General features: G+C 47.9%; 4 protein-coding genes across 4 annotated transcripts; all 4 read left to right on the top strand.

Annotated features, from left to right (window-relative positions):
* Nucleotides 1–2,622: 2,622 nt before the first annotated feature.
* On the top strand, nucleotides 2,623–3,565 carry EV420DRAFT_1681105 (putative NAD(P) dependent steroid dehydrogenase-like protein; the record flags this gene model as incomplete). Its single annotated transcript, XM_060479216.1, has 3 exons — nucleotides 2,623–2,814; nucleotides 2,876–3,195; nucleotides 3,249–3,565. 3 exons carry the CDS (start codon nucleotides 2,626–2,628, stop codon nucleotides 3,475–3,477), a joined length of 738 nt encoding a protein of 245 aa, XP_060330905.1. The 3' UTR covers nucleotides 3,478–3,565.
* EV420DRAFT_1642973 (uncharacterized protein) lies at nucleotides 3,556–3,868 on the top strand (the record flags this gene model as incomplete). The annotated part of the gene is made up of 3 exons (XM_060477435.1): nucleotides 3,556–3,657; nucleotides 3,708–3,773; nucleotides 3,821–3,868. The coding sequence occupies 3 exons, from the start codon at nucleotides 3,556–3,558 to the stop codon at nucleotides 3,866–3,868; spliced, it is 216 nt and encodes a 71-aa protein (XP_060330904.1).
* Nucleotides 3,869–4,671: 803 nt separating this feature from the next.
* Nucleotides 4,672–5,290, top strand: EV420DRAFT_1642972 (uncharacterized protein; the record flags this gene model as incomplete). Its single annotated transcript, XM_060477434.1, has 3 exons — nucleotides 4,672–4,836; nucleotides 4,900–5,162; nucleotides 5,206–5,290. The coding sequence occupies 3 exons, from the start codon at nucleotides 4,672–4,674 to the stop codon at nucleotides 5,288–5,290; spliced, it is 513 nt and encodes a 170-aa protein (XP_060330903.1).
* A 50-nt stretch (nucleotides 5,291–5,340) lies between these two features.
* On the top strand, nucleotides 5,341–5,877 carry EV420DRAFT_1642971 (uncharacterized protein; the record flags this gene model as incomplete). The annotated part of the gene is made up of 1 exon (XM_060477433.1): nucleotides 5,341–5,877. The coding sequence occupies one exon, from the start codon at nucleotides 5,341–5,343 to the stop codon at nucleotides 5,875–5,877; it is 537 nt and encodes a 178-aa protein (XP_060330902.1).
* Between the last annotated feature and the right edge of the window lie 8,525 nt (nucleotides 5,878–14,402).

The following is a 14,402-nucleotide window of genomic DNA, read 5'->3' as shown; positions in this document are numbered from 1 at the left end:
TCTCTACCCGAAAAACCTGAGCCGGTAGCTGTAAGCGCAATGTCTGGCCACTGAAAGAAGGACATACCTACTGTATCTGTATTTTCGCACCGATCTCCTTGCCCGACTCGAGAAAACCAGTTCCTCCAAACCTCTGCAGCCTCATCGACAACTTTTATTGGCGTGCCGTTTTTTTTCCTCCTCATACTGCGGTGTCTCCTAATCCTCTCGCTTCTGAAGAGCTTTCTTCTCATTCGAGTCGGTCCTCTACTTCGCTTCGTACCGCTCTAGCATGTGCAGCTTCCTCGCCTACGAGAAATTCCCTGCAACTCTCCCAGCGCGGCCGGATAGTACGGAACTGTCTTGCGATCATTGAGAAATATTAGATAGCTTTGCCTGACTATCATTTAAACAAACGCACATACAACTGCAGAACACTACCCACCTGACAAGTGATGACAGTATACCCATGTTGCACTAGTCTTCAGAAAGGGCTCTTAAGGATGAATCTGACGAGCGATAATATTGTTTGTTGATGGCTTGCATCTGCGGCCCTCTTAGGATCATGATAAAAACGAAGAATACAGCATTACTCACCACAGATATCTTGATTACAATCCCACTAACAATATCAAGTCCATCAAGTCTGCGGTCGCATAGTCCAGCCAGATACTATCGTGAATTGACGAACGGTGATATGAAGATGACGAAGAAAGTACCGCATATATGCGTTCAGAATAGCATCAAAGTTGGGTCTCAAGCCTCAGGTGCTCCGGCGTCCAAATAGAAGGGATAGGTGTTGACAATTGCCAAGGTATGCATGCGTACAAATCAATGTGTAGAATCTGGAGCATGTCTATGGAAGATGGAGGATAGTTCATGTCATAGTGGAACCTGTATCATGAATTCTCAGCAAAACACATGCGAGAAGAAAGAATCACTTACTGTCGGCGATGTCTGCATCGGAGATGCGCGATTTCTTCCTCAAAGCTGCTGAATCTCCAGAGGCCACTGCACCAATGAGAGACGCGTCAATATGAGGACTAATCATAACTCACTAGTACTCTTGGAGGGGAGTATATCCTGTTTCTCAACCAAGGCGTTATCGTCCTCTCTACTTCTCTTCTTGGAAAACTCTGCATCCATTTGCGAGCATAGAAAACCGACGTGAGGTCGGATCATCAGCAGACGGGCGAGAGGCAAGAACGGTCAAGCCAATGTTTCTCGTTAACGAGTAGTCTGGCTGAAGAAATGGTGAGTCCTAGGCTGGACAGAGTAGCACAGCGACGCTTACCAAGGTCCTTCTTCGATTCTTGTTACTGGCGTTCTTGATATTTGTTGAGAATGCGAAGTACTTCATTCCATCGACAGACTCTTCGGGTGTTGAATTTCAGCCTTGAGCTGGTCCGAGCTGGTTGGAAGTGATAGAAGGTTTACGAGATCGAGGTGGATGAGTTCATCAGGACTAAGAGGCATGGTGATGATAGTACGAAGGAAAGAACGGAAGAGGCGGAATAGAAGAAGCGCATGGCCTTTTATTTGCGCGACGACGGTTAAGGAGTCCTCGGGATGGCGGCAGGAATTCCCTCAGGAATTCAGTCTCCGGTTTGATTGCCGTGTTCGATTATCATGTGACCTCGACATTTCCTTCTTAAGAGTTATCCCCTTTCCTTTCTCCTGAAATAACACCAGCCTAGGACGAAACACTGCTGCACGGTCTGTTGAGGTACAGATGATATCATATGGCATGTACTAGTCAACTAACAGCTACTCTAGCCGATTTTCTTCTCGCAATTCGACAACTCCGAGAAATACACCCTCCCTGAGGCCTGAGGAACTGTACCACCATACTATCAGACAGCTAATCGCTACATCAAGCCCAATGATTCCATGAGCGCTTCTAGTCCCTAAATTTCTGGTCAGTTTCACCTTTCGCATTTATCTCATCCAGGCTATGATGGGAGTAAAAGATATGGACCATACAAATCAAGATACAATTTAGAGTTTTCCACCACTGCAGAATATTGATGCTGTTCATGTCCTATTTCATTTCCACTACACTTGCATCTCTCTCCTGCTATCTTGGCCTCACATAGCCTGACTACAGGATTCGCAGCGCCCGTTGCCAAGCTCATTGCTGGGAGAATCAGATATACTTCATTCTTGCGACCAGCAGGCAACATTTATTGCCACGGTAATAGCATGTGATGACCTTTGGCAACATGACATAGGAGTATGAAGACAAGCCAGACTGCAGAGCCTTTCAATGAGAAAGAGATCACCTCAGCAATGCCGATGAGAGAATGATCTCAAGTGCTAGACCAATGGGGTGTTCTAACGAAGTGAAGATGTCCATTAGGGCTAGTATAATGAGATGCACCAGGCGAGGTGCCAGATCTAGCTGAATAGTCCAAGCATATGTGGCATGCGGTGTGCTCCATTCCACACATGGAGCAAGTTCTCTGAATTCTTCTCAAACATACCACATGCCAAAAGATCATCTTCTGATGGGCGAAATATCCCCATGGCCTCGACTGATATCAGACCTAATGGCATTGCGACACACTGACTACTGTTTAACCACACTTTCTTTGCAGCCTCATCGAATAACAGTTCCTCTATCAGACTGAGATGCCTGCTGGACATATGGTTATCGGTGGTTCTGGCTTTTTGGGATCTCACATTGTGGGAATGCTGAAGGCTCATGGCGATGTTACTGTTGGTGTCTTGGATCTTGTTCAGCCTAGTGCTAGTGAATCTGTGAAAGGAGTGGAATACTTCATTGGAGACATAACTGATGAAACGCATTTGACTGAGGTGCTTAAGCAGGTTTGTGTGTCCCATCACAATAACAGAAAAGACAAACTTAACTTTGGGTCTCGTTTTCTAGTTTCAGCCAGCTGTTGTCTATCATACAGCTTCTCCAATTCATGGGCTCTCTCCTGATGTGTACTTTCGTGTCAATGAAGAGGGAACTCATGTCGTTGTATCTTCATGTAGAGCTGCAGGGATCAAGAGAATCATGTACACATCATCAACGGGTGTTGTATGGATGGGCGCTGATTTTGCCAGGGTAAAGGAGGATGATGTACCTGTTCCCTCCAAAGGCTATGACGCATATCATCATACCAAGGCATTGGGTGAAAAAATCATTCTCAACATGAATGACATCGATGGAATGAAGGTTGTTGTGCTTAGGCCATGTGGCATGACTGGGTAAGCCCTTCTCTTACCTCTTGCATGATGAATTCGTAAAACGTAGTTGCCAGGGAGCGAGACAAACAACTCATGTGGCGTGTAGCAAAGCTCTACGAAGATGGTCAGCAAAATGTGCAAATCGGAGACAACACCAACCTCGTAGATTATTTGTACACAGGAAATGCAGTGCAAGTGCACATTCTTGCAGCAGATTGTCTACTTGAAAAACCCGATACAGTTGCCGGACAAATCTTCTTCATCATAAATGGGCAGCCGATGCCACTGTGGACTTTCAATTGATTGATATTCAGGGAGCTGGGAGACGACGGATCGAAAAAAGTCATTATCATTCCTTGAGGTCTAGCACTCTTCCTTGCAATGATTACCGAATTTGTGTGCAAGATTACAGGAAAGAAATCGGAATTCAATATGTTCAATGTTCGGTTTGCGACTGCCATGCAATGGTACAATATTGACAAGGTGCTGTTCTTCACGTGTTTTCCAATGATCTACTGACACCTCATTTACAGGCATGCCTCCTTCTTGGTTACGAGCCCAAAATTTCTTTAGAGGAGGGGGTACATCAAACTGTCAAAGTGAGTAGGTTGCTGATGTACGTGACTCAGACTGATAAAGAAAGTAGTGGTGGAAAGCTTCTGGAGCCGAAAATCAGAAGAAAAAGCATGCTTGATTCACATCAGAGAAAGTATATGTCTTATTGGCCCTGTCCTCTTTTGTTCCAAGGAATCCAATTTCTCAGCCAGCCACAGTGCTAAATCTAAGATCCTACCAATGAGTAAAGTGCTTCTGATCCCGGTTCCCTCCATGGTCCTTGAACCTTGAACTGCCCTGTTTTATCATTTAAACTCATTTGCTCTGAATTCTCATGAGATCAGAACGTAGACAGTGACTTACAGTAATAATTGTCATGCCACATTGACCCACATCTGTCATGTGCTTGCAGTGATCGGGTATAGGTCTATATGTGTCCAAATTTCTTCCATGGAACCAAAATCTAGCCAGTGAGACGCTAAAAGACTTTGAACCAACGGTGCACAAAGGGATGAACTTCTGTAAAGACTCTTTTAATGTGCTTTTGAATTTCGAACCTTCGATGTTGATAGCCCTGACTTTTCCTGCTGATTGAGGTCTGATGGACGTGGACCGCTAGACAAAGTGGGATAACAATGTAGATGATTTTCTGTTATCAGTATCTCATATGTCAACAGTACTATGCTTAAACAGGACAACCTAGCACTGGGTTCGAAGCAGTGATTGCCATTTCAGTTTCAAATTCATCAAACTGGAATTTGTATTTGAATCAGATAACATCGGATCTCAGGACCATCACCACCTTCAGCATTGTTGATCCAGATGTATGTCGTTTGCTCTAAGAACGCCCGACCTTTCACTCATACTATTATAGCTCAAGAAATAATGCCTACTTCTCAGGGACCAGGTCCTGATATTAGTTCAGCTTCAGCTTTCCTTGCCATGGCTCATCGATCTGCATCTTTGGAGAACCTCTTATGCACTAACTTGCCTCCATCCGAACGGGAAGCTAATGTGTTAGACACTCGGATTTTGGATGCATATGAAGCACTTGAAGGACTGAACCAGGAGATTGGAAAGGTACAGGCAACTCTATCAGCAATGCAGGTATGTCCTTTGTACCAACCCGTAGCTGATATACTAATGACATATCTGACTATCCGTACTTAGAATGAAAAGAAGGCTATCTTCAAACTCATCACTGAATATAAACTGTTGCTGTCCCTTGTTCAATGTCTTGCTCCAGAGATCCTGATAGAGATATTTCGATGGTCAATCAAAAGCCTTCCTGAAGGGAACTTCAATGTTACCGATCCAAGGTCAGGACCATGGGTTCTCACCCATGTCAGCAGTCTCTGGCATTCAGTCACGCTTGGATGCTTGGAGCTTTGGTCGAGTTTCACTATTTGCTTTTCTGTGCTGACCTCTGGATCGTGAGCATGGACTCCCACAATGCTGAACACCATGCTTCTCCAGTCGGGAGCACATGAACTATGCATACATTATGACTACGTGTATGGTAACACTGACCAAGAAGGGTACACCCTCCTCCATGCTTTGATGGTCCATTCCCATTGATGGAAATACATTTCTCTGGTCCTTGGAAAGGACATGTTTGAAGAACTTCAGACTGTATGCGGCGCCTTGGGGTCACTACAGTCCTTAGAGATTGATATGACCTACAAAGGTGGAAGAAAGAAGATTATTGATACTTTCGAGTTTGCTCCTCGCCTAAACTGCATCAAAGTCATTGGAAACTTCAATGGAAGAGAATTTATTCTTCCTTGGACCCAGCTAACCTCCTACCATGAGGGAAAGGGAAAGCATTGGGGCAATAATGACAGTATGCCGATGATGCTATCCCTTCTCAAAACGACTCAGAAATGTACAGCTCTGGAGGACTTGAAGGTGTCCTCATTCAATCCTCTGGACCACTTGCACGACACCAGCAAAGTGCCTCATGTCTCCAATGACAACATCCATCACTTGACAGCCAAGAGTGACTTGATTATTCCCTTCCTTACTCTTCCATCTCTTCAGATATTGTCCCTGGACTTTGAAGTTCGCATCACTCCTGACACAATCCCCAATGTCCACCTGTCTCATCCAATGATCTGGCTGCTCTCTAACAGCACTCAATCTGCATAGAATCAGCCCTGGCAAGAAGATAGCGGCAGTTCTTAGGTGCACACCATATCTCGCCCAACTTGCTTTTTCCTATGGATGCTTGCAATAGACAGATAAGGTCAATAAGGACTTCATTAATCTCTTCAAGAATGTGGATGCATTTCGAGGCAAGCTCTTGCCCAAACTGCAGTGTCTTAGTATCACAGTTTATGGTGAGAGTCCTTGCAGGAACAAAATTGATTGCCTCGATAGTGAGGCTTTCATTGGAATGATGAAATCTTGGTGGGTAGAATCCGAGGATCGTGAAAAAGAGCAGTTACCTGGGTTCAAATTCATTGCAAGCCCAGTGGCCATCCCTATGTCTGTATGCACTCTTAAACGATTGCAGGAACTCAAGGAAGAGGGCATACAGATTTTATTTTGAGACAAGGTAGTAGGCACAGGGCAGGAGATAACATATGCCTAATGGGTTGTCACTGGACTTATATGTGTCATTGTTCAACTCGAATGAATGTGGATGGATGGAAGAAAGCGATGGGGTTGAAGGGCGAGCTTCTAGGTTATAAAGCTAGGCAGAAAGGTTCAGTTCGATATACGTGTATCTTGTAAAGCATTGAATTAAAAGTATTGTGGTACTCCAGAATGGCTTAGTTCGACAAGCAGAATTTATCAAGTCGAGGAGAACTGTTTTGCACTGCCCTGCACGGTCCGATTATGCCTGTCTCAGATCATTCCAGTAAGCTAGCAGAAAATCAAAACTCTGAACATTGGGATGCACACTTTCAATATTACATTGGGGAACGCAAATCCCATCAAGACTCCCCATAATTGCCAGGAAATGCTGTGGTCGATCCAAAGGAGACAGGTCCTCCTGTCTTTGCAAAGACTTCCATAGAGGTGTCCATGTGCTGGCTCTGCCAGTACATGGTGGGTTGATGCTGCTAACCACTGATAATTCTGGTCAGTGGAGGTTCGCGAGCTCACCTTGACGGGGATGATGTCTTGGTTGACTGACTCGTTGGTCTCAAAGCATGTCTGGAAGGATTCGGAGGGTGACTTGTGTCTTCTCCAATTCCAGCAGCACAAAAGCCACATGAGGAATTGGATGTGAGGCAGACAACTGTCTCTCCACTGCGATGATCTTTCCCTCTTCAGTGAGTAATTGGTAGCCTGATCAGAAAGGTGGTGTTAAAATAAAGAACAGAGATCAAATCACATGAAATTGGCGAGTAGGAGAAGTGGAGCAAGTCAAGGTGAGTATTCCTTTTTGTTGAACTGTCAGCCTCAGAATTTGAAATCACCAAGCAGTGAATGCCTCTTTGGGAACAGATATCAGATCTGCTTCTGTGGATGGTTCCTGGGTATAATTTCAGACTGGATCTAGATTGCTCGAACGACTACTTATGCAACATACGAAAGTGATTCAAGGTCGCCATAGGAAGTCCAAGCCTGGAGCTAACGAGATCCTTTTGTCAAGGGCAGATGGAGAGAAGACTACAACTCTTTTTTTGATTGCTATTACAAAGGCGAGATTGGCAGGGCAGAGGTGCTACCATACACACTGTTGTCGTACTTCATATCAACTCCTTACTGCTTTCCCATGAGTGCGACATCTATGAGAAGAATCAGTGCTGGCCATAACATAACACAAAGAGAGAGTGAGGAGCTTGCTGGTTCTCCTTGTTTTACAATCTAGGCCCAGTGTTGCTCAGTGACTTTGAATGCTTGCCTATTCCGAACACTTCGTTCAACGCAATGGGAAGGCAGATAGATGCGTATATGCTTCTGTGATTGCATGCATGAAAACAGTTTGATTTGCAGTACTTCATAACAATATGGCTTCTATGACCCAAAACTAATGGAGGTCGACCCTGGAACAATGCCTTGCCAAGTGAAAGTGAGTGTTCCTTCTTGTCTGCTGTGAATTTGAAAAAGCCAAGTGGTGAATACCTCTTTGGGAAGAGATAGCAGATCTGCTTCCGTGGATGCAATTTGAGACTGGATCTAGATTGTTCGAATGTCTATTGATATGGAATAATAGTATGACGGGTACTACTTGATAAACTTTATTAGCCTGAGCTTGTTTAAAGATTAGATCCAGATGAGATGAGTGACGATACGTAAAACCTAAGTGACAAATTTTAGGAATGAGAAGTTGATGCGAAGGTACTGACAGTTGTGTGATGAAGAATGCAGGCCTCGGTGTTGGTGGCTGTGCAAGCTGACCTCGAGTCGATGGGGTCGATGATAGTTTACTATTATTTACCTGAGCTTGTATTTAGCAGAGTCGACCTCTATCTATGATTTCTGCTGGTCCCTCTTTCTGACTGCAACACTCTGTCACTTCTCTGGACCTCGGACGTTGGTCTTGGTGAAGCATATGGGCTGATTGCTGCCAACGTTTTCAAAAATTATATTCAAAATACCCAACAAAACCACACCGTCTGCCCAAACCTCCACTGACCATGACAATTCCCAGCGAAACATATCCACCGCGCTTTCCCCCTCTTTCCAACGTTATCCATGGTCTTCGTTACCGGGATGAAGAAGAATATTTGCTCATTTTCAACCACACTACCACCAGGAAAGATCTGAGCATTAGGACACCGACGTTCTTGGACACTCAGTTCTGGGTTCAGGTTGACGGATTCTGATTCTTACCAAGGGAAAAGAGCCAGGCAGCCATCTCAGTAGGACAACTTAGTCAACAATTTTTGTGGATAAATAAATAAATAGGAATTTTGTTTTCAATTACCCATCACTATAGGAACCTGTTCAATTCAAGTTGTATAAAAAAAACTTTGTTTTAGGAAGGGATTTGAAAACGTAATGATGGTCTTGTGTCACAGAATGTCACGACAATCCCACCAGATGAGATTGAGATTGGACAAGATGTAGATGAGATTCTGGATAAGCTCAGGGTATGAGTAGTACCCATCGTAATAATACTGTATTGGAATGGCATCTAAGTTTAGGAAGTTCCAGGATTGTGAGAGCCTTAGGAAGCCGACAACTTAAGCAAACGTCCATGGGCTGCCACCAAGATCATCCTGTCAAGGGCAGATAGAGAAAAGACTACGACTCATGACAGTGTTTCTCATTCGCCATTCTAAAGGCGAGCTTGGCAGGATAGAGGTGCTATCATACATACTCTTGTTGTACTTCGCATCAACTCTGATGCTTTCCAGTGACTGCGACACCTATAAGGAGAACCAGTGCCGCCAGCCATCAATACAATGAGAGAGAATGCAGCTTGCTCATTCTCCTTATTTACCGATCGAGGGTGACTGCTTCAAACATTGGCCTGTTCCGAGGACTTGCTCTACCTCATTCAATGCAAACAGGATGTTGAAAGATGTGTAGAGGTTCTTGTGATTGCCAGGATTTCAGGTTTGATGCAAAGTGATTGCATGCACATAAAAACAATTCGATTTGCATAGCAAGACGGCAGTTTCTACACCTCAGAACCAATGGCCGACGAATCTGGAACAGCACCCTCGGATGCTGCTGTGGTCGAGAGGCTGCTTGACTTTCCTAGTACTGGACTGGATTCGGCGATTCATCAGCCCTAGACAAAGGTGGTGAGGGTAGATGAACCTGACTTTCTTGAAGTACCTCGATGGCTGTTGAGGGTATCCTAGGTGCTGTGTTGTCTGCATGGGAGTCAGTAACAAGCTGGACGAGAGGGGAATGATCCTACCTACCTCTTTACACACTAGGTCTGCTTCTTCCGTTCGGCGAACCTTCACATCAACCTGTTCCTGGGAAGACACTGACTCCTCCTGGCAGGCTTTTTTGCATTCATCACATTTGTCCAGTCCCACTTGTCACAGATGAATGGCATCTCCCATGACTTCCAGGATCCTGGTATGGACCCTGTCAATGCCATCAAAATTGATGACCAGTTCAGCAAGGGTGGCAACGGTTTGGCCAGATATAAGGCAATGGCGGCTTTGGTTTCTTCGATGATGCTCATGATTGTTATCGTGAAAGATCAGACGTAAATGGATGGTTGTGGTCTTTATAGGTAGCATCGATATTGGATTATATGATGCCCATGGATTCGTAGTACAGCGCCTAGTTCCATTCTCGCTGGTTAAAGCGGCTGCCTTGGCAAGCCTCTGAGAATGAGTAGTGCGGCATGATGCACTTTACATGAGATGAAGATTAGCATGGGGGCCAATGTGGAATAGCAGCAAAGTATGTACCATCATTCTTGGCAGTGGATGTGCTGCAATGTTTCTTCATGGCACCATCAGCAAGAGGAATCAGATATTGCTTGGAGAGGTATTGTCCCTGAACGAGGTCGGAAAAGTGAAGAAAACATTCATTCATTCTTCCTCGTCACACCCAAGATGCCTTTCTCAGCCTTTAGGCATTCTACAAGGGCAAGTTAGTATGCCACATTTAAGAAAAAGAAGGATGCATGCCAGAATGGACCATCGCTTCTTCAGCATTTAGATCTTCTGTGCCATGGCCACATCACCAGCAAGAGCATCCTCCACACTGAAAACAGTATTATCCTGACCTTCTATCATGCAGAACATTTGAGGACGTGTAGCTTTGGAGACATCATCGTGGTTCTTATCAATTAGGTCTGATGCTAGCTGAAAATTCCTCCCTAGACAGAGAGCAGGCAACTGACTGCACCACTGTGTCATTGTTTATGCAAAGAGAATATGTGGGTACGTACATAGAAGAATTGAGGCTTGATACACACGTCTTTGTATGTGAAAGAGATAGAGCCATAGCATGAACTAGCCTCAACCTATCTCAGTTAAGCACAAAAACGAGGTAAAGGCTTGTTACGATTATTCTTTTCTTTTTTTCTTTTCTTTTCTTTTCTTTTCTTTAGTCAGCCGGATTACGCGGCGCGATCATCACGGACTGACTGCGCAGTAGTATTTTTAGATTACTCACGTGTATTTAAGCAGAGCCTCAGCTGGCCTAAACCCCAGCTTCGGCTAAGGTTTATTCTACCTAACATCGAAACTCCGTTCTTCTGACTAAGTGCTCCATCGACTTGCGTCGCCTTTGACTTGCTGAGTGTCGTCTACCGAAGTGCGAGTAGCGACCTTAGTACGATCTAAGTCGATTAGAGTTAGTGGCTAACATTTAGCCGAAGCTCGCTCTACGTTGCTCAGCGTCACTTCTGAGAAAGAGCGCTGCCCAACTTCTTTACGAGAAAATTACCCCGCTTGACCAGAGAGGTCATCGCCTACGTTCGTGTGGACAACCCGGTGCTTGTCAACGTATAGCGAGTGGACCAACGGAAAAGCACTCACCGTCACCATTCATCCGATACACTACCTCGTTGCACTAGCTTTGTGGCTAATACCCGCTCGGCTACTCCTTCTGTTGTTAGTAACTCGGTTGATTGTTGAAACCATCCGAAACGACGACCTACTCCTCGGAGTAGTCTTCACTGTATCCTTCACCTTCGTTCTTATCGGACTCGGAATACCCGCAGCGGTACTAGCAGGATTGTTAGCTGCCCTGTACGCGGTATACCCCCGTCTCTTTTAAGAACCACGTATCCCAACACGAAGCCTTTCGTGCTCGCTCTCCAGCTCGCCTCTATCTTAACAGTTTTGCTGTTAATAGTAACGAGCACCCCTTCCGACGAAACCTGCGAAATCTCGTTAATGAACGGTTCCAACTACGAGACCGACCTTAGCTTGATTATCGCCCTTCTTATCGTTCTCACCATTCTTGCGGTGTACCAGCTTGCATGGTCTATCGTCGACCTGCGCCAAGGATAGATCACTATACGGATGCCCTGGTCCGACGCCATTCCTGCAATCTTCGTAACTTTTATCGCCTTTTTCTTGTCCATTTCTTTATACTACACACTCCGCTGTTGCCGACAACAGAGAAGGGTTCGACCTCAGCTCCCTTTCCATTACGTGCCCAGCGCCCCCGCATACCCTCCGCAGGTGATAGACATCCCCGCGGCCTCGCAACAGACACTACCAGTTCCAGAAACTCCACGGCTAGAGCTACACTCGCTCTATGGAGAGTCCCTCTACGGATCGTCGCGACCCAGCTCGCGATCCTCAGAGTCGAGCACCGACTCCTACAGAAGCGCTACCGACGAGTCAACCAACTCCGTCGACATCACCGATACCCGGAGCGTACTCCTCGACAGAGGAGACTCGCCCCTACCAGGTCTCTTCGACCAGTCTTCAGTCGAAGGCGAGTCAAGCCCCGACCGAGGCCGAAGACAAGACACCAGGCCTCTGGACGCGGGCGAAGAAAGCCCTGATACCGAGTTCGAAGGGGACGAGCTCACCGAGTGGGAAAGAACCCGCCTCGACGACATCCTCGACGACCTCTACCCGAACACGGAAGAGGATGCAACCTATTCCGGAGACAACTGGTCCGGAAGGTCGTCCACAAAGTGGGTTGAAGCCCAGTGGGGAGATTCCGACATCGGAGCAGAGCGCCGAAGGTTTATACAGAGGCAAAAGGATGACTACGACGCCGACTCCGGAGAGCTTGGCCTCGGAGCCTCCGCGGCTTCCGCCAGTGCAACTCACTCACAGTCTCTTCCAAGGGCCTGGCCAACCAATAGAGGCCCCCCAGTCGGCTGGCATCCCAGCACCAGTTGGGTCTACGCCGACGACGGGGAAGAAACTCCTGTGGCCGGAATCCCGACCGGAGGAAAGCCCGACCCGCTCCCTACAGTCCCCGAGGCCCCAGAGGTCCCTCCCCCCGTCGCCTCGCACGAGCCGACGAGTAGGGAGCTTTGGGGCGAGTTCCCAGATCTCGACGCCGAGGACATTGGGACAATTACCGCCGCCGAGCGACTCGCCGGAGTCGCCGGTTGGGAACCGTCCGTCGCGTCGCGAGCCTTCGCCGACCCCGTCCCTCCAACCCAGCGTCCGTGGCCGCTCCTTTATCACACGTACGTCGAGTCCCTCCGACTCACTCGAAATGCCAGGGAGTCCCCAGAGATCCAGGCCAGAATGGACCGAGGCCGAGCGCACGATGCACGCATCCGACGTGCCGAAGAGGATGCCCTCTATGGACCCGATGGCTTCTGGGACCTACCCGTTGAGCCCGACGCCACTCCCGCCGAGATCGATAACCGGATACGAGCCGCTGCCGTTCGCTACACCGGATACGCCCGGAGGGCGGGAACAGACCTCGAGGCCCGAGCCCGAGCCTGGAGAGTATATCAAGAGGAGATCTCCAACGAGGACTCAGACATTGGCAGGTGGCGGAGAAACAAAGAGCTCGACCGACTCGCCCGAGAGAGGAAGGACGCGAAGGATGCCGAGTCGGCCTCCAAACCAAGCCCTCGAACCGACGGTGATGGCGGCAGTGAGGCAGGTCCTTCTTCAGGGCCCAGTGCCTAGACCCGGCATCTTCGAATTGTTACCGTGGCACGGACTATATGAAATTATGATGGAAGACATGGAGAAAGACCCGCAGTGGCTCTTCTCCGAAGCAGGGCAGGATTACCGTCACGCCAAGGGCATGGGTGACGTGTACCTAATGAAGAATATCCTTGAAGTAGAAACCTGGCACCGGGCGGCTGTCGTCTGGAACCTGGTAAACCCCACCGCTCCGCAGCGAGGGTGTGAGCCTTATCGAAGGCCTCAACCAATGCCTCACCCGACGGACCCATCGGACTTCTTTCCCGAGGGGTTCTTCGGTGGAGCAGGCGAAGACGATGACGACATGGACGACCCAGGCGCTGGGCCGTCCCGCACCGATAAGGGAAAAGGGTCCACAGTACCCCCGCTCCCACCAAAACAGCCGCCATACCCGGACCCCGCGGGATACCCTCCCCCGGGGGAAAATCGAAACTTGCGGTCGGTGTCGCGACCGCCTAAACCACCGGTACCGCCGCAGGTACCATCCCCTCCGGACCCGATCCCACCCTGGCAACTCGCGCCAGGAGCCGTCAACAACCCCTGGAATGACGTTAAGCCCAAGCTGGTGACCCAGCCCGAGTACTTTACCGGGGTATCATCGGACATTACTCGATTTCTCCATCACTGCGAAGTTTACTTTGCGGTCTTTCCCATGTACTACACGATGAACGATCAGGGGCACAACCCCTATCGAATCACGTTCGCTCAAGGGTACTTACGGGGGGATGCGCAGCAGTGGTGGGTCGATCAGTACTATCGATACCGCGACCCACGAGGACATTGGAGATTCCCCACCTGGGAGGAATTCTCGCACGACCTCACGCAAGAATTCCGCGAAGTCGCAGAGTTGACGATATGGAAGGCCGAGTGGAAAAAGATCCGACAAGCGGACTTCAAATCCGCAGTCGAGTTCTTTGCGAAGTTCGAGCGGCTGGCCCACAAGTGCGAGGAGTTCGGAGACGAGAAGCAGATGTTCGAAGCGGTAGAAGCGGCCATCAGGCCGACAGTCAGAAACACGGTGATGCATGGGGACAACGAGCGCCCCACCACCTATGCGCAGTGGAAGACCCGCGTCTTGAGAATAGACGCCAATTATCGATACGGGGTCGCCCAAGGGCTGGGCAATAAGTCCTCCCCGAACCAAGGCGGTTCGGGTCGAGGCAA

Source organism: Desarmillaria tabescens (genome assembly GCF_030435595.1).
Source record: "Desarmillaria tabescens strain CCBAS 213 chromosome Unknown EV420scaffold_17, whole genome shotgun sequence".
Taxonomy (NCBI): domain Eukaryota; kingdom Fungi; phylum Basidiomycota; class Agaricomycetes; order Agaricales; family Physalacriaceae; genus Desarmillaria; species Desarmillaria tabescens.
This window is presented reverse-complemented; position numbering and strand designations above follow the sequence as displayed.